Genomic DNA, 24,001 nt, shown 5'->3' with positions numbered 1-24,001 from the left:
AGTGAACACAAACGTGCCAAAAGAAATTTAGATATATATATAAATGTGCATAGGAATTGTTTTGTAGCTTTCTATCTTATATAAGCAAAAAAATGTTTTAGTAAAATGTTTAGTAAAAAAAAAATAGTGAATTTTTCAGAAGAATTCTGAGTTTGTTCTAGCAGGCACTTAAATTATTTGTAAGTCACATTATCCTGAGAAAGGTTAATATTTAATAAGGATAGAAAATTTTTCTACATTTCTCATCATTTACTGCAAACTCTTTTGTCCTGATGTACGTGTTTTAATTGAGTGAAAGTTTTATGTTATTTTTATTTAGTTAAATGATAGGAATTCCTAATACTGTATGGCCCAAGCCATCAGGACTTATGAGTCTGTGAGAGCACTCCAGGAACCAGGCAACAGTTTTGAAGCACCAGTTCAGAAAACGGTGAGGGCCTGAAGCTAGGGGGACACATTGTTTCCTTAGAATTCTTGGATTTTCTGTGATTGGGCTTGTGTCTCAGTCTCAGCTATTCTCTCAAAAGCAGTTCCACAGTACTGAGCAATCGCACCTGAATTGATCTCAACATCTTTGTTTTTCCCCTGGTTATTCTTTTATTCAAGATTTGCCCACTCTCCTCTCCTTCTACACATTTCACATGCCTACTACAATATATTTACTCCTGCTTGCCATGAGCAAATTGTTTCTCTGTCCCTGTGATTTTAATTTTCACAAGAATAAATACCTGAGGAAAACCAAGAAAATATAAAATGTAGGTTGTGGAGGGCTGGAGCGATAGCACAGAGGTAGGGCATTTGCCTTGCATGCAGCCAACATGGCTGACCAGAGTTCGAGTCCTTCGCCCCTCTCGGAGAGTCCGGCAAGCTTCCAAGAGTGTCTCGCCCGCACGGCAGAGCCTGGCAAGATCCCCGTGACATATTCGATATGCCAAACACAGTAACAACAAGTCTCATGATGGAGACATTACTGGGCCCGCTCCAGCAAATTGATGAACAACGGGAAGACCGTGACCGTGACCATAGGTTGTGGAAGAGTTGACCCTATTATAATAAAAAACACACTATAATCAAATCAATATTTTATTCATTTAGGAGAATAATACATAGAAGATAAACAGAATTTAAAATCCTAGCATAAACTTTTGAGTATGTGAAATTTTAATACAAGTATTATACTTTTAATACAGAATATATTGCACTTCATATAAATGGGAAGTGGAACATAAATTTAGTTCTGGTACAAAAAGCTTTCTTAAATATACAACAAAATAAGTCTATGATCAGCCTTGACTCTCTAGTCTGTGTCTTTCAACAGTAGAGGTACTTAAACTTCCTCAGGAGTTCATTGATTCGGAGGAAGATGACTGCCATGGCCTCCAGCTGTGAGACCAGAGGTCTGTAGGGGTTAACAGAGAGACTCTCCAATCAATGGATTATTATGCAGACAGGCAAAAGGCAATGTCCTAGGTTTTGAGATGATTCCCAAGGACTGTCAACACCCAGGGAAATTTCATCCCCCACCCTGTTCACAAGAGACCATTTAAAGGAGGAAAAGGAACTGCCATCAAAGGTACTTCCCCATGACATCTATTCTATGTACATTCTATGTACATCAAACTCCCAGGATGTTCCCCAGCAACATCTAGAATCTCAGAGAAAGAGAGGTGCATCTAGAGGAAGTTCTCCATCTGTGCACTAAGACACTTGTCACAAGGGCAAGTCAGACAAACTTCTAAATCCCCTCTTTTCCTACTCCCCATTGCTTGAAATTTTTCAGTAAAGCAGCTCTCCAGAAATACACCAAGGGCTTCCAGAATGTCCCCCATTAAACCAGCTCCTTCCTGTCATGTTTATGCTGTACAACATCTTACTCAAGGTCTCTGTTCTCTCTGTGCCTCTGTGCCACAGCCCTGTCTGGGAACTCCCACTGCAGACACTCACCCCAGGCATCCTTCTAGCCCCACTATCAGGTGAGGGGGAAAGACTTTTTTCTATTTCCCTGAAAAGAAGAATTGAGGCAGGGATGATCTGCCTTTGTTTTTCAAACACCAAAAATCAGATATCATGCGTAAAGAGCAGGGGGACATGAGCCCCAAATTAAGTTTGCCTTTGGGTAATGCTCTTCTTTGGGGCTCACATTTCAATGAACTAGAGTCAAAGCTATCATCACATCTTAGACATCTGAGTCACTGCGTATTTTTTTTTAGTGAGACACCATGGGGTACAATTGTAGACTTACAAATTTTTGTGCTTGGGTTTCAATTATACAATGATCAAACACCCATCCCTCCACCAGTGCCTATTTCCCAACACCACGGATCCCAGTATCCCTCCCTCCCCTCATCCCCCCAATCCCACCCTGCCTCTGTGGCAGGGCATACCCTTTTGTTCTCTCTCTCCTTTTGGGTCTTGTGGTTTTCAAAAGAGACATTGAGTGGCAATCATGTTTGGTCTATAGTCTTCTTTCAGCATGCTTCTCCCATCCTGGGAAGATCCTCCCAACACCCTTTATTTGGTGCTCCCTTCTCTGAGATCTCTTTCCCCATAGCATGTGTAGCTGGCCTCCAAGCCATGGAGCAAAACCTAAACCTTGCCGTGGAATTCATTATCTGTTCATTTATGTTCTCCTTTAAGAGTGGGTGCAGAAAATGTCCCTTGGGTTGACTCCTGGGTTGAATCCCTGGGTTGAATCTCTCTGCCCAGCAACATGCATCTCCCCACATCTCACGCGAGTGTTTGCTATATTTTAAATCACCACACTCAGGTCACCAAAAGTTCTAAGAGTTAATCTGCCAACATCATTTCTGAAGAAGGTGTAACCCAAGGAATATGAAGTCCCCTGTTCTTCTCCCCACTCTGACATACATCATCAACACTGGAGGAGAAATTCCAGTAGCCGTGATGCTCTGGGTGGTCACAATGGAAGAATGAGGCACAGTCTGACCAAAGCTTTGATTCTTTGAGGGCAAAGAGAATCATCTCAAGAAGGAGAATGTCAACGAGATGCCAGGCTGTATGTGAGGGACCCCAAGGAGAGAGGACCCACGTGCTCTGGGATGTGAGCTGGAAAGAAGGAAGCTGCAGCCCCCAACCACAGCAGACTCCGTGCCCTGAGACTGGGTGGGTGAGTGCTCCGTGGGAATAGAGAGAGCAAGTCTAGAAGCTGACTCAGGCTGCAGGAGGCTGGCGGGAAACAGCTGTGCCCAGTTACAGACCAGCCTTCCCTCAAAGGAGCGCTCTCCCTAGGACACGTTTGTGGGATTGCTCAGATTCTCTCTGGACCCTGCACAGCTCCTCTATCCAAGCCTCCTCCTCCAGCTCCTCCTGGGAGCCTTGCTCCGGGACCGCTGGCCTCGCTGGCCCTTCCCCGCGGGGCCTCTCCTGCCAGTACTGGTAGGCGCTGTTGCTGTAGCACCCGTTCTCGTTCTCCCACAGCACAACCTCCACCTGCTCCATGAGCGCCTGGAGCTGGTCCTCCCGCTCACGCCCCTGCGCCCTGTTGTTGAATCCACAGTGGCGCCGCGCGCACAGCGCATCCAGCCTGGTCAGGTCCTGGTTGCCGGAGCCTCGCAGATACTCGTCCAGGGAATCCCCAGCCAGGTCCTCCCTGCGGGTGAACACCAGGATGGTATGTGCCAGCACACCCGCCCCGAAGAGCTGCTGGAGGCGCAGGGCCGCCTGGCGATCCTGCTCTGTGAAGCGACCCAACTGGGTCACCAGCAGCACTGCGTGGGGCCCTGGGGAGGACAAGGTGACCGCCTGGTACATGAGCTGGGCAGACTCCGCGGGAAGGGCCAAGGGACACAGGAGATCGGGGGTGTCCATCACCTCCAGCTGCTTCCCGGCCCACTCCCTCATCCCTATCTGGAAGGCCCGTGTCACAGGTGCCGCGCTGAGTCTGGACTCGAACAGGGTCCGGCCCAGGATGCTGTTGCCGGTGGCGCTCTTCCCACTTCCACTCTTGCCCACCAACATCAGCCTGAGCTTCTGGGGGGTCTCCTGGCTCTCCAGCACACCTAGATTTGAGGGAAGCAGAGGGCTAGGGCTTAGATGCCATCCACCTGCGGGGACCTGCAGGGAGATTCCCTGCCCACTTGCCTCTCAGACAGCACCCCGCCAGTACCTCTTGGCATTTCTGAACAGATGTGTGATCTGGGCCGGTGGTCTTTGTGTGTGCGGGCAGGTGCATGTGTGCTTAAGTGGAGGGCGTGCGGCTTTCTCTGGGGAAGTGAAAGGTGCTCTCTGTGCTCTGAGTTACTACAAAGCTGGGCACTGGCTGAGATCCCTCTGGGCATCCCACAGCCAGTGCTCATCGCAACTTTAGACTCACCACTGTCAAGCGAGCTCACTGTCACTGTCACTGTCCTCCCGTTGTTCATCGATTTTCTCGAGCGGGCCCAGTAACGTCTCCAATTTGAGACTTGTTGCTACTGTGTTTGGTATATAGAATATATCATGGGTAGCTTGCCAGGCTTTGCCATGCGGGCGATACTCTCGGTAGCTTGCCGGGCTCTCCGAGAGGGGCGGAGGAATCGAACTCGGGTCGGCCATGTTGGCCACTCGCAAGGCAAACGCCCTACCCGCTGTGCTATCGCTCCAGCCCCAAGTGAGCTCATAATTCAAAAATTTAGAAATTTTTCTATTTCATAATGTATACCTTTATGTACAAAAATTGTCAGACTTGTATTGGCAACTTTTTTCTATGAGATTACATATTTTACTTAAATGTTTTCCATTGTTCAGGTCAGGAAATGTGAGTTTTATGCAGTGAAATAATCATGTGTGTTCCAATACCTCATAATTCACAAATATACTCTCCCAGACAGGAAATGAATAGGTCTCCAGGCACCTGCATCTGTCTCCCCAGGTAAGTGGCAGAGTTGGGCCCATGAGAGTTGAACCCACACACAGGTCAATGTCTCTTGGGGAGAAGCCTCAGGAGAGGGGCTGGATCTGAGGTGGAGGCCAGCACCGCCTGCTTATCCCGGAGGCTCTGCGACCATGGCCTGAGGGCTGGTCCAAACCCACTGTAGGGTCTCAGGGGAAGGGAAGTGATTGTCTCCCAGGGGTCAGGCCCTCATCCTGGCGAGAACTCACCAGGAGATTCTGTCACTTCCGGGGTGAGGACAGACCCCACCCCGAACACCCTCCTTAGCAGCCCCGAGGAGTCAGTCTCTGTGTCTGTTGAGTCCTCTGCCTCTGCGAACTCCACCTGAACTGCAGTTCCAGTCTGTGCATGTCCTAAGGCAGCATCTGCTGGGACAGTTGTTTTACCTGCCTGCAGGTCTGCATTAGGATCCTGAGACTGCACTCCAGCTCGGGTCTGGGGAAGGATCCACTCAGATTCTTCCTCCTCCATCTAGAAAGAAAAGCACAGTTCCATGTCCTCTTGCTTCCACCAAGACTGAAGAGGCACCCGACTGTCTCTTACAGAAGGACTGGGTCTGCTTCACTATGGCAGAATCACATTGGTTTCTGCTTTCTCCTCCACAACAAGGAGTTTAGGTTTACTGAGTAACACCCATCACATGCTCCCAAAGCATTCCCATTTCCTTAGTATTCATCTTTAACTTCTCTGTGCTCTGCTTTCTCTACCTGTTAGTCACTCGTTTCCCCTAAGCAGTACATGTGATTAAAAGTCAAGGGTTGAATTCTCTGATTTTGTATTTGTAAGTGAAATATTACAAATAAATAAATAAATAATAAATACTTTCCATTGTTCAAGTCAGGAAATGTGAGTTTTACGCAGTGAAATAATTATGTGTGTTCCAATACCTCATAATTCACAAATATACTCTCCCAGGGAACAGGTCTCCAAGAACCTGCATCTGTCTCCTCAGGTGAGTGGCAGAGTTGGGCCCATGAGAGTTGAACCCACACACAGGTCCCTTGGAGGGGAGCGGGTTGAGCTTTCCTCCCCGCCCCAACCAGGGCTCCGGCAGCAGAAGACCTCTAGGACCAGCCACCACCATGCTGAGACCACTCTCCACACACATGAAGGTACTGGCAGAGGGACAAAGCCACGTGGGTTCCGGGACCGAGATCTCCAAGCCTACTCGGATCGGGGCCGAGCATCCTCCACCCAGATCCTCCAAATTCCAGTAGGCGGGGGTCACACCCACCAACTGGCCCCCTGGTGCCGTGTAATCCCATCAGCGGACAAGACTCAGAGACTATAAAAACCAGCTCCCGGAACCACGCGACATCTTATTATGACATCTTATTATTTCATTCCTACTTTGGACAAACTGGCAGTCAGTCTATCGAATGTAGCCTGCCCACATGGCAGAGTCTGGCAAACTCCCTGTGGCGTACCCAATATGCCAAATACCAGTAACACTGATGGGTCTCATTCTCCTAAAGAGCCTTGAATATAATCTCACAGCTAGGATGAAGGAGACGTTACTGGGGTCTGCTCGAGGCATTCGACGAATAACAGGATGATTTGTGATTTGATTTTGTGAAGTGAAATATTGCTTTTCTCCTTTCCTTATGTCCTTTTGCATAGTTTACTTTAGAGCAGGGAAGGGTGGAGGATCTGAGACCTTTTCTGCCCTCAGGGGCCCTAATCTCTCTCCCTGCTCCCTACTCCTCCCTGTCCTGTGGTCTACACTGGGATCTGAGGAGATTTCATGTAGAAGGCGCAGTCACTCATGCCTGAGGAAAGGGCAGCCTTGAGCAGAAAGGGCCCTGACTGTCGTGTGAGGGAGAGGAACAGGGCCCAGAGCAGGGCAAGACTGTCTGAGCAGCAGCACTGGGAGCTCAGTGAGGGCTGGAGACTCTGGGATCTTAGGCCACAGAGACAGGCCTGCCTGGGCCTGTGGGGAAGGCCTGTGGCGTGACTACAGACGGGTGGCTGGGGAGTGGGAGGAGGAGGTCAGAGCCCAGGCGAGTCACAGGCTGAGCAGGGTCTTGCTTAGTCCTCAGAGGCCTCGGTGTTTACCCACACAATGGTTCCTCAGAGCGGTCTCTCTGCCTGGACTCAGTGTCCTCACAGGTGAGGGCAGTGCCCAGTAATGCACTTTGCCTGTTCCCTGTATGATCCCGATGTATCTTGTGACTATTTATTTATTTATTTATTCGCTTGGGTCACACCCGGCGATGCACAGGTGTTACTCCTGGATCATGCGCTCAGGAATTACTCCTGGTGCTGCTTAGGGGACCATAGGGGATGCTGGAAATTGAACCCTGGTCGGTCGTGTGCAAGGCAAATGCCCTACTCACTGTACTTTCACCCAGGCCTCATCTTGTGACACTTTAGAGCGCAGCAGGTCCACATCACCTCAGTCAGGAACTCCTGTCCCCTCCTAATGAGAGTATGCCCAGGGACTGGCATCACCCCCATTGCAGGGGCCCCTTATGCTGTCCTTGCTAGACATTTTCTGCGGGAGTGGACAGGCAACTATGTGATGTCTCCTGAGCATATAGTACCAGGGACACATCAAAGTCAGAAGGGCTCCTAGTAAGGTTCTGGGCTTGGGGACCTGGAGAGATGGCCTCAGTCACTGGCCACCATTGACCTGGCAGCCACCTCAATCCTCCCCCATGACCCAGGTGAGACCTGTGAGACTCAGCGTGGCTCCTGTCGCATCTACTGGCTGAGTCAGTCATGTCAGCCCTACTTGCAGGCAGGGATGGACTCAGTCCAGTGAGCTGGTGGCTGCCCATGAGTAGGAACTGACCAGCTTGGGTAAAAGCCTCACCCAGACCCAGACTCCCCCCTAGTAAGGACCTAGCATATTCCTATCAGAGGGCTTCTGGAATGATCTCTGCTAACTGCATGGTCCCTTTGGTCCTTGGCTTCCCTTCCCTTGGTCCCTTTGTCTTTGGCTTCCTCTGTCCTTGGTGGAAACTGACACTTCACTTTACCAAGGAATCCTCCTTCCTTGGTAAAGGGGAAGAGTGGCTGAACAGTAGGGCAGAGGTTCCAGGATCAGAGGCAATAGGACCCGGAGGGAAAATTTAGACCCCCTGCACCGTCCCCTCTCCCTCTCCTAGAAGAGCCATGCATGGCACCTCACCAGAACTGCACTCTGTAGTTTTTCTCCAACACTGACCAAGGGTGGCTGCCCTCTGCCTTTGAGTGTTTCTCAAGAATGACAGTGATGAAAACTGGAAAGAGAGAACAGCAGGAAGGCGTTTGCCTTGCATGCAGCTGACTCTGGTTCAGTCCCCAGAACCCCATACGATTTCCTGAGAAGGTCCAGGAGAAATCCCTGAGTGCAGAGCCAAGAATAAGCCCCTGAGCACCACTGGGTACAACCAAACCCTCAAACCCTCCCCCCACCCCCACCAAATAATGACAGTGACAGCAGGGTCTCTGCCCCACAGTAACCAGAGATGTTGAGGAAGAAGCAGAAGGGACAATGTTTCCCCACCATGAGTCACAGGTCTCCCTATTAACCCAGTGGCACACAGACAAAACAAGCAGCAACACTCACAAACATACCCTCACAAACACAGCCGACAACATATGCAAACATATACACGACACGCACTTACACAGGCTTACTCCAAACACAACCCACACAGACTCAAAGGCACCCACTGCACACGGCCACCACCACCCCCACTCGGCTGGCCACTTACCGCCCTGCGGGCCAGAGCAGGAAGCCCAACTCTGCTCTCTGCTCTGTCTCCCCTGTGAATTCCTTCTCTCTCCTCTCAGAGCTTCAGACTGTCTTTGGGGGAAACGTGAAGAGAAGCAGCAGCAGCTTAAAATATCTCAGGTCTATGAAGATGTCGTCTATATTTTCCAGTGATATGAGACACAAAATCTTGGTCACAAACCGCCCGTCATGACAGAGAAAAGCAGGAAGTGGCGGTAGGAGCCTGCAGAGGCGTGCCTGCGTCCAGACCTGCTTTCACATTGTGCCTGCCCTTCAGTCTCCAAAACAGGAAATACAGAAATGCAAAATGTTCTTTTTTTTCCCTCCAAATAAGAACTCACAAGTTTTTTTTTTTTTTGAAATGTCCCTTGTGGGAGAATCTTTCCCTCCTGCACTTACCAGTGCCTCTGTTTAAGGAAAGCAAAGACCTAGTTTTCTTCCCCTGAATCCTCCTTCCCTTTAATATTTTCTCTCAGGAGGGCTGAAATATTCTTTCTGAAGCTTGGACCCTCGATCACTCATGCGATAAAACTTAGAGCTGTCATAGTTCCCAAATATTTCCACTTGAATGAGAAGGTAAAGGCAAAGAGAAAGTCGAGAATATACGTCTACAAGACACTGCCGTTGAGGGAGCAGTAGCTGAGTAGCACGCTAAGGGGAAAAGAGCCCTCCGCATCCTCAAAAGTATGTTTCCAGGACTCTGTCATTCCATCCAACTTCTTTGACTTAAATAGGTCTGTTGGAAGAAGATAGCACTGCAGCACTGCCATCCCGTTGTTCATCGACTTGCTCGAGCAGGCACCAGTAATGTCTCCATTCACCATAGCCCTGATTTTTAGCAGCCTCTCCTCTCCTCCTTCCCAATTCTGCCGTATTGAAGGCTCTTTCAGGGTCAGGGGAATGAGATGCGTTATTGTTACTCTTTTGGTATATCAAATACACCACAGGTACCTTGCCAGGATCTGCCCTGTGGGCGGGATACCTTCAGTAGCTTGCCAGGCTCTCTGATTAGGACAGAAGCTTTTGGGGCGACCTCTAATTTTTTTTAATTTTTATTAGTGAAACACCATGAGGTACAGTTGTAGACTTACAAATTTTTGTGCTTGGGTTCCAGCTATACAATGACCAAGTACCCATCCCTTCACCAGTGCCCATTTTCCACCACCACCGGTCCCAGTATCCCTCCAATCCCCCATCCCCCCCATCCCACCCCGCCTCTGTGGCAGGGCATTCCCTTTTGTTCTCTCTCTCTCTCTCCTTTTGGGTGTTGTGGTTTGCAAAAGTGGCATTGAGTGGCAATCATGTTTGGTCTATAGTCTACTTTCAGTATGCTTCTCCCAGTTTACCAAATGCAAGCTTTTTGTTGACTGGCTTGTTTTAACCATCTGTACACTGACAATCATGCACCTGCATGTGTCTCTGGGCATCACCTGGGACATCAGCGGCCTCAGGCTGATCTCCTTGAGGTGGATGGAGTGCGCCTGGAGGTTGTTGAGCAGCTAGCAGAGCAGGACCCCATCACGGAGTCTGTGCCAGGTCGAACACCTGTGCCGGGTCCCAAGTCACTCGGTGGTTGACGGACATCGCCTTGTAGTGAATGAGCCGCTGCGTGCACTGCTGCCATGGCTGGATAGCGCTGCAACTCGGCCTGGTTGGGGCAGGCGGTGACGCTGCGGACGCCACTGCGGTGTTACCATGCCCCACCAACGTCATTCTGTCCGAATCTTGCAAAACAGCGGCTATTTCTAGCAGGAACCACGTGTACAGTTCTAGCAGGGATCACGCGTAGACTTCCATGCCTAGCATGCTGAGCCAGGCACTGTCTAAGGAAAGATGGTGAGCCGGGTTCGGGAGATCGTGAGGGGTACAGGGGGCATCGGTGCCATCTTACCTCCCTCCACTGGAAGAAGATACTGAAAATAATTCATATGTTCATGTGACATTTAGAAGATCATTTTTAAAATGTTAACCAGCTTCAAAATTCCTGTACAACTTAGCCTAATCATTCTAATTTTCTCTTCTTGTATTCAAGTGGCTACTTATGGATCATTCAAGAGAATTGTCCCAGAGGCCTATATGTTCCAATGCTTTCTTTTAAATTATTCGGTAAATCCCTTAATTTTTCTGTAAATGGCTTAACACCATTAATTCTTAGAAGTCATCCTGCTTTTCTTCCATTCCTCTCATTGTCTGAGTAATTAAATGATTCTCTGCCCTTTTGAAATAAAATAATAAATTTATTATTCAAAATAATAAATAATAACATGGCAGTTAGTAAACTATTGTTCTTGAATTCTGGTGGAGCCATTTCTGAATGTTGACCCTTGCATTTGAGGCCAGGCTGGGGGCCCAGGGCATCACGAAGTCATGCAATGAAAGTCAGGGCAAGTGGGAAGAGACTGACATGCTCGTTGTGGACACACCGGATATATTTTCTGAGGAGCGTCACTCAGACACCCTGAACAAAGAGGTGCAGAGGTGCTACTGGCTTTCTACACCAGGACCCTGTGTTTTGATCCTAGTGATGCAGCTCAGTCAGTTCACCACCCAGGACCAGAAGGTCATGCAGAGAGTGAAGGAGATTTTCGGAGAGGAAACCCTGGCACACACCATTAATCTCTTCACAAACAAGGAAGACCTTGAAGAGTACATCCACAGCACAGATAACCAAGCCCTCCAGGAACTGGTGGCAGTGTGCAGGGGATGAGTCTGTGCCTTCAACAACTGTGCCAAAGGGGGCGATCAGGATGAGCAAATAAAGGAGTTGATGGCCGTGATCCAAGGCCTGGTGATGGAGAAAGGCTCTAACTACTGCATCAATCCACTGTACAACCTGGGAATAGGATCAGAATGTGGACCTGTATGGTCAGAGCAGAGGAAAGGTTGCAGGATTTCAAAGGGTATCTGAGAAAGTCCATGGAGACTTGGCGATGCCACTCAACCACAGTTGCCGCCAAGTGCCTAGGAAGAGTTCGACCAAAATGCTAGTGTGTCTTTTATTTTTCCTTCATTTGTTTGGGAAATTCCTAATTATGTTCTGTGGAATCTCCAAAGTGTGCCCACTTCCTCTCTGTTATTCTTTGCTATGTGCTCTTGGTTCTGTAGCTTCCTGTTAATTATACCCAAAAAATTAATGATAATTTTGAGAAATACCACTGGACATGCGAGTGTCCCAGATCATAGCTTTAGATCAGTAATTATTTAGTCATTGTCCTATAGTGAATGAATCACAGTGCCTGATGTCCATCAATTGTGAGATGCTATAGAACGTTCAATATTAATATACTAATTTTGTTAGTAGATAAATTATTTAAAAGGCAATGCTTTTTATATAGTATAAGAACCTTTTGAAAACTATAAACAAAATTCTTCTCATTTATATATCTCTAACAGTTACATGCTCCTAAGTTCTCTTTTTTATCTTTAAAATATAATTTCTATTGAATGTAATAAAATAGCAATAAAATTTATGTTAAATTTACAAAACAATAATAAAATCCCTAAAAGTATGACTTCTTTATTGAATCACCATAAATTACAAAGATACAAATAATCATCAAGTAAACAATTATGATTAATTAGTCACTAGGGAAGCAAACAATCACCGTAAAAGGAATATGGGACTAAAATTGGAGTTTTAGATCCACAAAGAATAATTAAGAAATGTGAGTGGACCCAAGGTGGTGGGTGTGACCCCCACCTACTGGAATTTGGAGGATCTGGGTGGAGGATGCTCGACTCCAATCCGAGTAGGCTTGGAGATCTCGGCCCCGGAACCCGCATGACTTTGTCCTTCTGCCAGTACCTTCATGTGTGTGGAGAGTGGTCTCAGCATGGTGGTGGCTGGTCCTGGAGGTCTTCGGCTGCCGGAGCCCTGGTCGGGGCGGGGAGGAAAGCACAACCCGCTCCCCTCCAAGGGGCCCCGGCGAGGAACAGCCAGGCGCGGGGGCAAGAGACTGCACTGGTCTCGTCCGGGAGCTGGATTTTATAGTCTCTGAGTCTTGGCCGTTGATTAGATTACACGGCGCCAGGGGTCCAGGTGACTATAAAATCCAGCTTCCAGACGAGAGCAGTGCAGTCTCCTGCCCCCACGCCTGGCTGTTCCTCACCGAGGCCCCTTGCAGGGGAGCGGGTTGAGCTTTCCTCCCTGCCCCGACCAGGGCTCCGGCAGCCGAAGACCTCCAGGACCAGCCACCACCATGCTGAGACCACTCTCCACACACATGAAGGTACTGGCAGAGGGACAAAGCCACGTGGGTTCCGGGGGGGCCGAGATCTCCAAGCCTACTCGGATTGGGGTTGAGCATCCTCCACCCAGATCCTCCAAATTCCATTCGCGGCCACGCAACATCTTATCAGGATATCTTTTTATGACATCTTATTATCTCATTCCTACTTTGGACAAACTGGCAGGCTACCCAATGTAGCCTGCCCACACGGCAGAGTCTGGCAAACTCCCCATGGCGTACCAAATATGCCAAATACCAGTAACAATGATGGGTCTCATTCTCCTTAAGAGCCTTGAATATAATCTCAGGGCTAGGATGAAAGAGATGTTACCGGGGCCTGCTCGAGGCAATCGACGACTAACAGGATGATGAATGAATGAATGAATGAATGAGTTGACCGAAAGACAAATGAAAATATAAATTCTGAGATCAAGCAAGTCAACCTTGTGTTGTTGGGAAAGTTGATTTTAAAACTTCTGTATTCAGTTAAAATCCTCCTGTGCAACTAATATTACAAAATAAACAGATATTCAAAACTGTTCTGATCTTTCTCCATTGTTCTTGGGACTGAAACATATGCTGTACCATAGATATATTATTGCCATTAGTAATAATATGCCATTAGCATTAGTACGCTTTCCAGGCTCTCTGAGAGGCATATATCACTTGTCACTTGTCATCCCGTTGTTCGTGGATTTGCTCAAGCGTGCGCCAGTAACATCTCCGTTCAATCCTGTCACAGGCTAATGTAGCCCCGTGATGTCTGTTCGCTCCAGGAACACGAAGAGCACCAAACCGTTTGTTCAGGGTCTTGACAAAGAAGTCCGACCATCTCGTAAGTGGGCAGCCAGGTGTTCATTTGACATCCTGTGGAATCCAGTTGATAACGGCTCTAGTCTAGTAGTCGTCTCTAAATCTCATTAAATGTCCAACTCATCTGATTTTCGACACCTTGGCAAACGAGGCAGTGTCCCTGATCTTCAATTGTCGACAGAGGTCAGAACTCTGGATTCCTCCTCTCACTTGAGTGAAGCGTGATACTCCACGCATAGCTCTTTCAATTCCTCTTTGGGTGATCCGAATAGCGTTGTCGTCCTGTTTTCGTAGGGCTCTGGTCTCTGAGGCATATATTAGTGCAGGAAGAATGGTGGAGTCGAAAACCTGTGCCTAGAGCTGGAAGTTCTTCATCCTCTTAACAACTTCTTCAATACTCTTGAAGGCATTCCTCGCCACTCTCTTCCTCCTGCACAGTTCTGGTGCCAAGTCGTTCCTTATGTTGCATTCTCGATCCAGGTACACATAGCTGCTGCATTCTGAGATGTCCATTCCGTTCAGAGCAAATGGAACATCAGGGAGTCATTCGTTTTTCATGAACATTGTCTTCATGAGATTCAGCTGCAGTCTAACCTTTCCATACTCATGCTCGAAGTCGGCCAGCATTTGTGTCACTTGACTAATATTTGGTGTTATTAGAATAGTGTCATCAGTGAAGCGGAGGTGGCGTGGTTTCCGACCATCTATCTTCACTCCCATTTCTTCCCATTCCAGTCATCACATGACTTTCTCAAGGGTGGCACTGAAGAGTTTTGGTGAAATGGTATCACCCTGTCAAACCCTTCTCTTTATTTCGATGATCACTTCCTTGTAGAATGGTGAGATCCTGGTGGTGAATCCATAATACAGCTCACGGACGATCCTGATGTTCTGAGTTTGAACACCCTGTTTGGCAGGGCTTCGATGACTGCTTCAATCTTAACAGAATCAAAGGCCTTCTTTAAATCGATGAAAGTTAGACAGAGCGCATCTTGAACTCTTGCAAAATTGGTCAGACAAAATCGTCAATTGAATATGATCTGATCAATTTTGTTGTGGAACTGTCCACCAGGAGACTCCCATATCCAACATTTAGATTCTCCTTCTGGAACTGTGAGTTACCGTGGATAGTTTTGGTCGTCATGGTGAATTCAGACAGTCTCTCACCCTGTTCATTCCATTCTTAGCCATGGGTCCCGATGTGGAGTTCTTTGGATGATCTTCTCAGTCCTATCTTGGCATTAAAATCACTGACAATGATCTTGTAGAAGATGTGGTCTTCTTTATAGGACTTCTCCAGCTCCATGTAAAACTTCTCAATTTCTCCTTCATCATAATTGGATGTTGGTGCGTAGACAACGAAGACAGAAACTGCCGGCAGTGAGCCACATCTATTCAAGCATAATTGATCTTCTGTGCTTGCACCGTCAGGTTCTTGATGGATGCTTCCAATGCCCACGTACGTGCGTTGAAAGTACAGTCATTTTAGTCCTTCTTTGTTTTTACAACCCAGTTCGGCCCTGAGATTTTATCAGCCTCTCCGTGTTGTTCCTTCTTAATGCTGCCATTTTGGGGGCTCCTTCAGGGTCAGGGGAATGAGGTCCATTGTTTTTACTGTTTTTGGCATATCAAATATGCCATGGATAGCTCGCCAGGCTCTGCCATTCCAGCAGAATACTCTCGATAGCTTGCCAGGCTCTCCAATAAGGATGGAGGCTTTTAGGGCAGCTTCTAATCGCCCTTACAGGTGTTCCCATAGTTCACACCATATTTGAACCCCAACAAATATGGTGCAGTAGTTATGAAAACTGGATAGGAAGTGTCTTATGATGTGTCATGTGGCCGCGAAAAATACCAACGAGGTGTTTATCTGGCACCAGCAGAGTGGGTCTTATGGGTGTGATCCCTGGGTCACCAGAGATTGAAGGAAGCAGGCAAAGGATCTCTGTTTCCAGGTCCCATTGAGTCTGGAGTCCAAGGTCACAAATCACCGCCATGCTCCACATTCAATTCCTCTGCCTCTCTCATCAAGCCTGGAAAGCTACGGAGAGCATCCCACCCACATGGCAAAGCCTGGAAAGCTACCCTTGACGTATTCAATATGCCAAAAACATTAACAACAAGTCTCACAATGGGCACGTTACTGTTGTCCGCTCAAGCAAATCAATGAACAACGGGAGGACAGTGATATATATGCCCCCATACAGTAGGCAACAAATCATATAGGGAAATACACACACACACACACACACACACACACACACATATATATATATATATATATATATACATATATATGAAGAGTCCAGCAAGCTACCAAGAGTATCCCACCCACAGGCAGAGCCTGGCAAGCTACCCATGGTGTATTTGATATGCTAAAAACAGTAACAATAACAGGTCTCATTCCTCTGACCCTGAAAGAGGCTCCTTATGGAAGTGTTGGGAAAGATGAGTAAGAAAAGGCTGCTAAAATCTCAGGGCTGGGATGAATGGAGACGTTACTGGTGCCCGCTCAAGTGAATCAATGAAGAACGGGATGACAGTGATACATTAGTACTCTTAACTTGAAGTAAGAGTTCAAGGCATCTAGTAAAATATAGTAAACTTACAAATACATTCCACTTACTCTCTACCCTTCCATTACTCTCTGCACGTCCATAAATAAAAAGCGCATGTCATTATTATTTTGCCTTGGTAAATTTCCTTCTTTTTTTCTTTTTCCTTTTTGGGTGACACTCGGCGATGCACAGGGATTACTCCTGGCTCTGCACTCAGGAAATACTCCTGGCGGTGCTTGGGGAACCATATGGGTTGCTGGGATTTGAATTCTGGTTGGCCAAGTGCAAGGCAAACGTCCTACCCACTATGCTATTGCTCCAGCCCCAAATATTATTTATTTTTATTTTGAGGGAGATACACCTACTTTGTTCAGAGACAGTTCTTGGCCATGCTATGGGGACCATGTCTTCACATTAAACTAATCAATAATTAAATTAATTGTCATTACCTTTCCCACTGAAGTGGAAATGGAAACAGCAGGAGTGTCAGCCATTCAAAAGACTCTGTTCCCAGAAACAGATGAAGAAAAGGAAACCGAAACTTTTCCTACCTTAAAAACAAAGAAAAAATATGTTGGCAAGAAAAGGCTGAAAAGTTAGAGCCTGGACATAAAATACAAAAAGCTCAGATCTTAGTTCCTCCAGGGACAGTCCAATTTAAGAAGTTTCCTCAGTTAGGTAGGTCATGTAGCTGGTTGGTGGCATGAAAAGGCCCAGGGCCCAGCCTTTGGTAACCCGTTCACCACTTGACATTGGCTCACTTTCTAGGCTTGCTCTCATCATTCTCTTGAGAGAAGAGAGAGTAATTAGAATTGAGGGTACCATCCCAGCAGCAAAACTAGGTCTGTACTGAGGTGAACCTGAGACTGGGTAAAGTATTCACACCCAACATGCCACAAGCTCTAATATTCTCCCCAAGCTAGAGACTTCCTTTCTCAGATGGCTCTCTTCTTCCAGAATCTTCTTTCACGCTAGAGTCACGGTGGCATTGCACGAGGGTGGAATGATCATAGGCATGTCCAATCAATGAGTGACTGTTGACAATTGAATCAAATTCTTAGGACTGGGCCGAAGTTTCTCTGGACCATTTTTTATGGGGGTGGAGTGATAAAATCCCTATCTAGAGCAGGATAATTGAAAAATTACACCAGTAACAATTTCTAGAACAGGGTCAGGTCTCAGGGATGAAAATCTCTGTCTCTTCCTCAGGTACAGCAAGATATTTTTGTTTTGTTCTGTTTGTGGGCCACACCCAACCTTGCTCAGCACTCAGGAATTGCTCCTGGTGGTGCTCAGAGGATCATATGGAATGCAGGACATCAAACCCAGTCGGCCACATGCAAGGGCAGTGGCTGACCCACAGCAAGATATTTGATATCAGGGGCCACGCTGGTCCACACATCTCCTAAGTCACAGCAGGAGGGGATATTTGTAGGAGAAACCCTGCAAACCACATCTCAGTGTAGAGTGTGTGTCTCTTTAAGTTTTCACCCGCCCTCCCCTGGACTTCCTGAGCCCTGCGGTCTGAGAGCAAACAGACTTCCTCTCTGCTGGAAGGCACCAGCCTGCTGTTCTCACTGCCCAGGACATAGCAGCGGGTCAGGGACTTCTCCAAGCAGCCTCAGCACCTGTCCCAGGAAGGTGAGTCAAAGAAGGGAGAGGGTTCTGCTAGCAGTCAGAAGGAAAGAGGTCCTGGAGTGTTTCTGCCAGAGCACCTGCATTCGCCAGGCACCACACAACAACATCCCAGCAACCCAGACCAGGCTTCCAGAGTCTTAAGCCTGTTCTCACTTTCCAATGGATCTAGCTCATAGGTAATGGAAAGTGCAACTCTCCAGCCTAGAAGACAAGGCTCTTGCTTAGGAGCAAAGGCTGCCTTAGTTACACTCCCTGAGCACTGTAAGAGAAATGTGTGCCAGAACAACATCTCGGGACAGTTAGACTGTGAAAGGCAGGAAACACTGTCAAGCTGCATAGCCAGGAAAGGCAAGACACTCCTCTGGACCCATAGCTGGTCCAAGGGCAGAGCAAGCTGAGATGTGGCCATTGAGATGAGGACGAATGTACCCCCCCACGCTTCTCTCTGTCCTTCCTGGACACTCCAGGGCCATCTCAAGGGACATCTGAGGTTAGAAATTATTCAACACCCCCTTTCCCTTACGTGGCTTCTCCCCAACCCAAACGTCACCACTCACCCCACTGACAGGGACTCTCTCGATTTTCAACCCTGCAACGAAGGGTTCCTCATGTTTACAGTTTTGTGAATTGGTTTTTATCACAAATGAATCATAATCTCTGACAATGGTTCCCAAAGTGTGTACTTTAAAAAGAAACAGTCAAGTAGTTCTGGAAAAGAGCAATATTTGAAGGCACTGGGTAACATGAATGTTGAGTTCTGAATATTCCAAATGTAGGGTTCTTCGTTTCCTACCTACACATAAGAGGAATAAGATAATGCACCTGGGGCTTCCCTCCCCTCTTAAAAAATATTTTAAAATAGTTCACACACCCCCTCCCAAAGCACGTGGGGAATGACTGTGAGTCCCCACGAGGCCTGTGGTCCCTGGAGCCCACAATCTCCTTCCACTGTGGCAGGAATCACTGGCTTCAGCTAACGACTTCTTTGCTGTAATGTTCCTGGGTGTGTGTTTCTTTCAACTCAGTCATTGCAGTTTGTAGATTTCTAAGAACAAAAAATAACTATCACAAAATGACCAACACAAAAAAAACTCTCAGGTCCAATCTTAGAAAGATGACAGGGGACCGGATACAGAAACACGAACCTCTGGAGTGGAAGTAAAATTGTCAATAAAGTATATGACAGAATCCAGTGTTCATCCCTAAATATAGATCTTCGGAGAATGTGGCCCCAGGACTTTTTTTTTCATGGCAATGTTACTCTTTTTACGGACTTTGCCTGCCACAGTGCAGGTGATTTTACTCTCATAAAAATACATGCATGCGTGAATGAACAAACTAACACACTGGATTTGGACTCTTGCAGGTGGGCATGGGAGGTCGGAGGATGGCAAGGGATGAAGAAAATGTTTATGGTAAGCACATGTCACTGCACATATATGTGTCCCTGGGGTGGGCCTGGGGAAAAGGGGGAAGGGCAATTCAGAACCCAACAGAGACACAACAAACAGGGGAAACCAGCTGGAGTCCTGAGGGCTTGTTTCAGCTGCACACTGGCCCGCCCAGCTGTGAGGGTCTGTGATCCTGGGCTAGCCCTGTGACCCCTCCCCGCAAAAAAAAAAAATGCAAAATGCAGATAATAAATCCACAGCCCGGTTGGGATAAAGGCACCAGATCATGCACTGCAGAGACACGATTTTTTTGGCAGCAGGAGATGAAGAACGAGGTGATGGGACAATTCAGCATCTGGTTAGGCAGCAGGTTTAAGGGGAGGAGGCTGGGTGAGGGGCTCAGGGGAGAGCTGATCTCATCTGAATCTCTCGTCCAACTCAAAAAAACAAACCCATTTTTCTAGAAGAGACTTAACAGTTAGACAGAGAACTTCCCAAGGTTGGAGCCTGAAGCTCAGAGGGCTGGCACGGAAAGGACCACTCAGCTACCAGAGAACAGCCTGGGGCTGCCCACAGGGACAGCAGCTGTGATTGGAATTGGGGTGTCTGGGACCCCAGACCCACAGTCCTTCCACTTGGGGGGTGGTAGTGGGGTCACCTGGGAGAATTGCAGAGGCCACAGATGTCCGATAAGGAGCAGCTCTGCAAGTATTGTCAGAAGAGGAATGTTCTGGAACAGTAAAGTTTCGCCAGCAGTTACAGGGGCCAAGGCAAAGATGGGAAAAGGTGATGACACAGGAGCCCAAAGTGACTCCAGAGAATTTCGGTGTGAAAACGAAAGGTGCAGGCCCTGGTTCGGGGTTCAAAGGGTCTGGGGGAGGCAGCTTGGCCCAGAAGGGGGGATGTGAACTAATAGTTTGTCTGTCCCCTAGATCCCGAGGCCGGGCAGTCCCAGCAGGAGCCCAAACTGAGGCTCCTCCTGGTCGGGAAATCTGGAACCGGGAAGAGCGCCACAGGGAACAGCATCCTGGGCCGGGACTGCTTCCCGTCCCGGCTCAGCGCCACGCCCGTGACCACAGCCTGCACCGTGGGGACGTGCAGGTGGGGCCGGTGGCACGTGGAGGTCCTGGACACGCCGGACCTTTTAAGCTCCGACATCACCGACTCGGACCCGCGGTGGTGGGAGTGGGGCCGCTGCGTCCTGCTCTCGGCGCCGGGGCCCCACGTCCTGCTACTGGTGACCCAGCTGGGCCGCTTCACCCACCAGGACCAACTGGCCGTGAACGCCCTGAAGGCCGCGTTCGGGGACAGCGTGCTGGAGCGCACCATCGTGGTCTTCACGCGCGGGGAGGACCTGGCAGGGGGGTCCCTGCGGGAGTACGTGCGAGACGGGGACAACCGCGCGCTGCGCGAGCTGGTGGCCAAGTGCGGGCACCGCATGTGCGCCTTCAACAACCGGGCCACGGGCGGCCAGCGGGAGGCGCAGGTGGCCGAGCTGATGGCACAGGTGGAGCAACTGGTCAGGGACCAGGGCGGCGACCCCTACACAGGCGGGCCCTTCGTGCAGGCGCAGACCCCGGGTTTGGGCAGCACCCAGGACCAGCTGCGCAGGGTGGCGGCGAGTCTGGCCACGCGCATGCACCAGCCCCGAAAGCGGAGCGGGCTGCTGGCCTGGCTGTGCGCCTGGAGCCGGGTGCCGAGCAGCCACCCATGGATGAGCCTGGCCCTACTGCTGGGGGGCGCCCTTCTGCTCTACCTGCTGCAGGGGTACCGGGGCACTCGGGAGCATCTCAGGGACTCTTAGAGCCGATGCACAGCGCGGGAGCCGGCCACGAAGGAACCGTAACCCGGAGCAGGAGATGGATCAGAGCGTGTCCGGCACTACCGAGAGCAGCAGTCTGAACTTTTCAGCCTCAGGTGTCACTTTTGACCTTAGATACACACTTGTACAATAAAGCTGTCCAATGTTAAAACACCTTCGAAATGTCTTAGTACTGATGCATTTCTCTTCTCTGAGAGAAATATAAAATGGCTTGTGTTTTTATAGTAAAGGTCCTTCACATCTTTAGTTGCGTTGATTGGTTGAAGAGGAACGTTGGTTCTTTCTTTCATTGTGAATGATTTCGGACACTGTTTGGAATGCTGTAGTCCTTTTATCTCCACCTCTGCTATTTCTTTATTTGTATATAAAGATGCCATAAATGTTTGTGTACTGACAATACAGCCTTCTACTTTGTTGTACTGGTTTATTGTTTCTAACAGGTTTTTTAGTGAGCTTCTTGCGGTCTTCTATGTATGTTATAATGTTATCTGCAAATGGTGATAATTTGACCTTTTTTCCAATTTGGATCCCTTTGGCTTCTTTATCCAGCCTGATTGCTGTTGATAGGACATTGAACACTTTATTGAATAAAAGTGGAAACAATGGACACTCTTGCCTTGCGCCTCAGAGGGAGTGTTTCCCACTTATCAACACTGTGAATAATATGGACTGGGTTGTTATAGTGGCCATTACTATCCTAAGGGTGCTTCCTTCTATCCCTAGTTTGTTGAAAGTTTTAATCATGAGTGGGTGTTGAATTCTGTCAAGCTTTACCTGTACTGACTGATAAGATCTTAAGATTTTTTTAACCTTCCTTGGAGTATATGGATACAATATCACTGTCACTGTCACTGTCCTCCCTTCATTCATTGATTTGCTCGAGCGGGCCCAGTAACATTGTGAGACTTGTTACCATATTTGGCATATCGAATACGTCACGGATAGCTTGCCAGGCTTTGCCGTGTGGGCATGATACTCTCGGTAGCTTGCCGGGCTCTCTGAGAGGGGCAGAGGAATCGAACTCAGGTCGGCCATGTTGGCTGCATGCAAGGCAAATGCCCTACCCCCTGTGCTATCACTCCAGCCCATGGATACAATTTATCATATTAATTGATGTGCATGTGTTGAGCCATCCTTATATTGCTGAGATGAATCCCATTTGATTGTGGTGTATTCTCTTGATATGTTGCTGGCATTGGTTTACTAAGATCTTGTTGCTGAATCAGTATTTGTAGGATACCATTGATTTCTCCTTTCTCCCTTGCCACAGGGGGCTTATGTTTATCAGGTTATACTCATTATAGTGCTCCTGAGTCACTCCCATTCCTCTGTGTTTATCTGTAAACTTTTCCTGTGCTCTCCTCCTCAACCAGTTAATCACCCTTTGTCCCTAATCAGATTCTGGTAACTTGTAAGATCAGATCCTTCTTAGCACACTGAACTTGTAAATTAAATATTGCTTTTCCCATCTTTTGCATAGTTTACTTTAAAGCATTGTCCTTTTTGTATGAACACGGGAAGACAGTTAACATTATGCTTTTGTAACTTGGGAGTTAATTGACTCCAAATAATATTCACTCCTAGACATCTGCTCTCTTGACTTAAGCCTCAGATGCCCTTAGTTGCTTAGCACCCCAAAAGCAGGATCCCAATGAGGGACTGAATGGACCCAGGGCAAGCTATGAGCTACCCTGGCATTGAAATGGGCCAGACCAAAACGCCACAATACTCAGCCATAAGTCATGAACAAACTCTGTCATGACCCAAAAGAGGTAACTGAATAAGGATCCTGCTGGGGTTAGGAAGACTAAACTGGTCTGAGGACTGTGGTCTGGAATATATAGTGAGATGTCCCCAAGAAGAACCAAACTTTAAGCTTGATATATCTCTTTCTGTGCTTATACAAAATGACATTGCTAGAAATATTAGAAGTAAATTTACTACAACTATTTAAGTGGTTTACTAGCTGAGGAAAGAAGGAAGCAACACGCCGTGGATGGGAAACAACCCTTGAGCAGATCTCCTAATAATATGGAGTAATCTCCTTAGATGAGATTTTGTCCTTGAGTTAATCTCCTGGAGGAGCCTTGCCTATCTTTGTTGATTTGTTAATGTTCAACCCATCTTTGTATCACCACCCTACGTGATTGCTATATAAACTGAGACCATAAGATCGGAGGGGGCTCCAGAGAGAGAAGCAGAAGGGTAATCAGAGGAGAATGGAGAGGAGATTGGAATAAATTGCAATTAATACCTCATTCCTTCCTTTGCCTACCCATCGCGGTCAGCCTCCCCAGGAAGGGAAAAGCAGAGACTACCAAACACCGGCCTCAAGAGAGATAGAGTGCTGCCTCCCATTAGAAAATACACAAGTGTTCTTCCAGAAAATTGATCTGAAATTTTTTAATACAATTTTGATCTGATTTGAGAATTGGTGTGATGCTAGCTTTGTAGAAGCTGTTAGAAAGGATTCCTATTTCTTCAATATTTTGCAAGAGTTTGTGAAGTAGAAGTAGTAAAACTAATTTTTTTCCTTAAATTTTTATTAGTGAAACACCATGAGGTACAGTTGTAGACTTAAAAAGTTTTGTGCTTGGGTTTCAGTTATACAATGATCAAATACCACTCCCGCCACCAAAGCCCATTCTCTACCACCACTGATCCCAGTATCCCTCCCACTCCCCCAAACCCTCCATTCCACCCTACCTCTGTGGCAGGGCATTCCCTTTTGTTATCTCTCTCCTTTTAAGTGCTGTGGTTCACAAAAGAGACATTGAGAAGCAATCATGTTCGGTCTAGAGTCTACTCTCATCACACATGTCCCATCCTGAGAGGAACCTCCCAACACCGTTTATTTGGTGCTCCCGTCTCTATCTGAGCTGCCTTTTCCCCTAGGGTGTGCGGCTGGCCTCAAAGCCATGGAGTAATTTCCTTGAAG

The 24,001-nt window shown here is 47.8% G+C and overlaps 2 protein-coding genes and 1 pseudogene across 2 annotated transcripts; 2 read left to right on the top strand and 1 right to left on the bottom strand.

Annotated features, from left to right (window-relative positions):
• Nucleotides 1-2,396: 2,396 nt before the first annotated feature.
• LOC130016020 (GTPase IMAP family member 6-like) lies at nucleotides 2,397-8,814 on the bottom strand. Its single transcript, XM_056106778.1, has 3 exons — nucleotides 8,593-8,814; nucleotides 5,278-5,362; nucleotides 2,397-4,019 (listed from the first exon to the last, which is right to left on the bottom strand). The coding sequence occupies exons 2-3, from the start codon at nucleotides 5,360-5,362 to the stop codon at nucleotides 3,229-3,231; spliced, it is 876 nt and encodes a 291-aa protein (XP_055962753.1). The 5' UTR covers nucleotides 8,593-8,814; the 3' UTR covers nucleotides 2,397-3,228.
• A 2,112-nt stretch (nucleotides 8,815-10,926) lies between these two features.
• LOC130016032 (GTPase IMAP family member 2-like) lies at nucleotides 10,927-11,817 on the top strand (annotated as a pseudogene).
• A 5,937-nt stretch (nucleotides 11,818-17,754) lies between these two features.
• LOC130016019 (GTPase IMAP family member 1-like) lies at nucleotides 17,755-21,521 on the top strand. The gene is made up of 3 exons (XM_056106777.1): nucleotides 17,755-17,853; nucleotides 19,217-19,265; nucleotides 20,174-21,521. Exons 2-3 carry the CDS (start codon nucleotides 19,223-19,225, stop codon nucleotides 21,043-21,045), a joined length of 915 nt encoding a protein of 304 aa, XP_055962752.1. The 5' UTR covers nucleotides 17,755-17,853; nucleotides 19,217-19,222; the 3' UTR covers nucleotides 21,046-21,521.
• Nucleotides 21,522-24,001: the final 2,480 nt, after the last annotated feature.

Source organism: Sorex fumeus, unplaced genomic scaffold (genome assembly GCF_029834395.1).
Source record: "Sorex fumeus unplaced genomic scaffold, SorFum_2.1 ptg000143l, whole genome shotgun sequence".
NCBI lineage: Eukaryota > Metazoa > Chordata > Mammalia > Eulipotyphla > Soricidae > Sorex > Sorex fumeus.
Note: the sequence above shows the minus strand (reverse complement) of the source record. Positions and strands in the feature narration are given on the sequence as shown.

Excerpts from the sequence above, each read along its gene's own strand:
- LOC130016019 (XM_056106777.1), top strand. The coding sequence starts at position 19,223 with ATGGGAGGTCGGAGGATGGCAAGGGATGAAGAAAATGTTTATG. Across the intron at positions 19,266-20,173 it reads GGATGAAGAAAATGTTTATG|ATCCCGAGGCCGGGCAGTCC; the intron begins GTAAGCACATGT and ends TCTGTCCCCTAG.
- LOC130016020 (XM_056106778.1), bottom strand. The coding sequence starts at position 5,362 with ATGGAGGAGGAAGAATCTGAGTGGATCCTTCCCCAGACCCGAGCTGGA. Across the intron at positions 4,020-5,277 it reads TAATGCAGACCTGCAGGCAG|GTGTGCTGGAGAGCCAGGAG; the intron begins GTAAAACAACTG and ends CCTCAAATCTAG.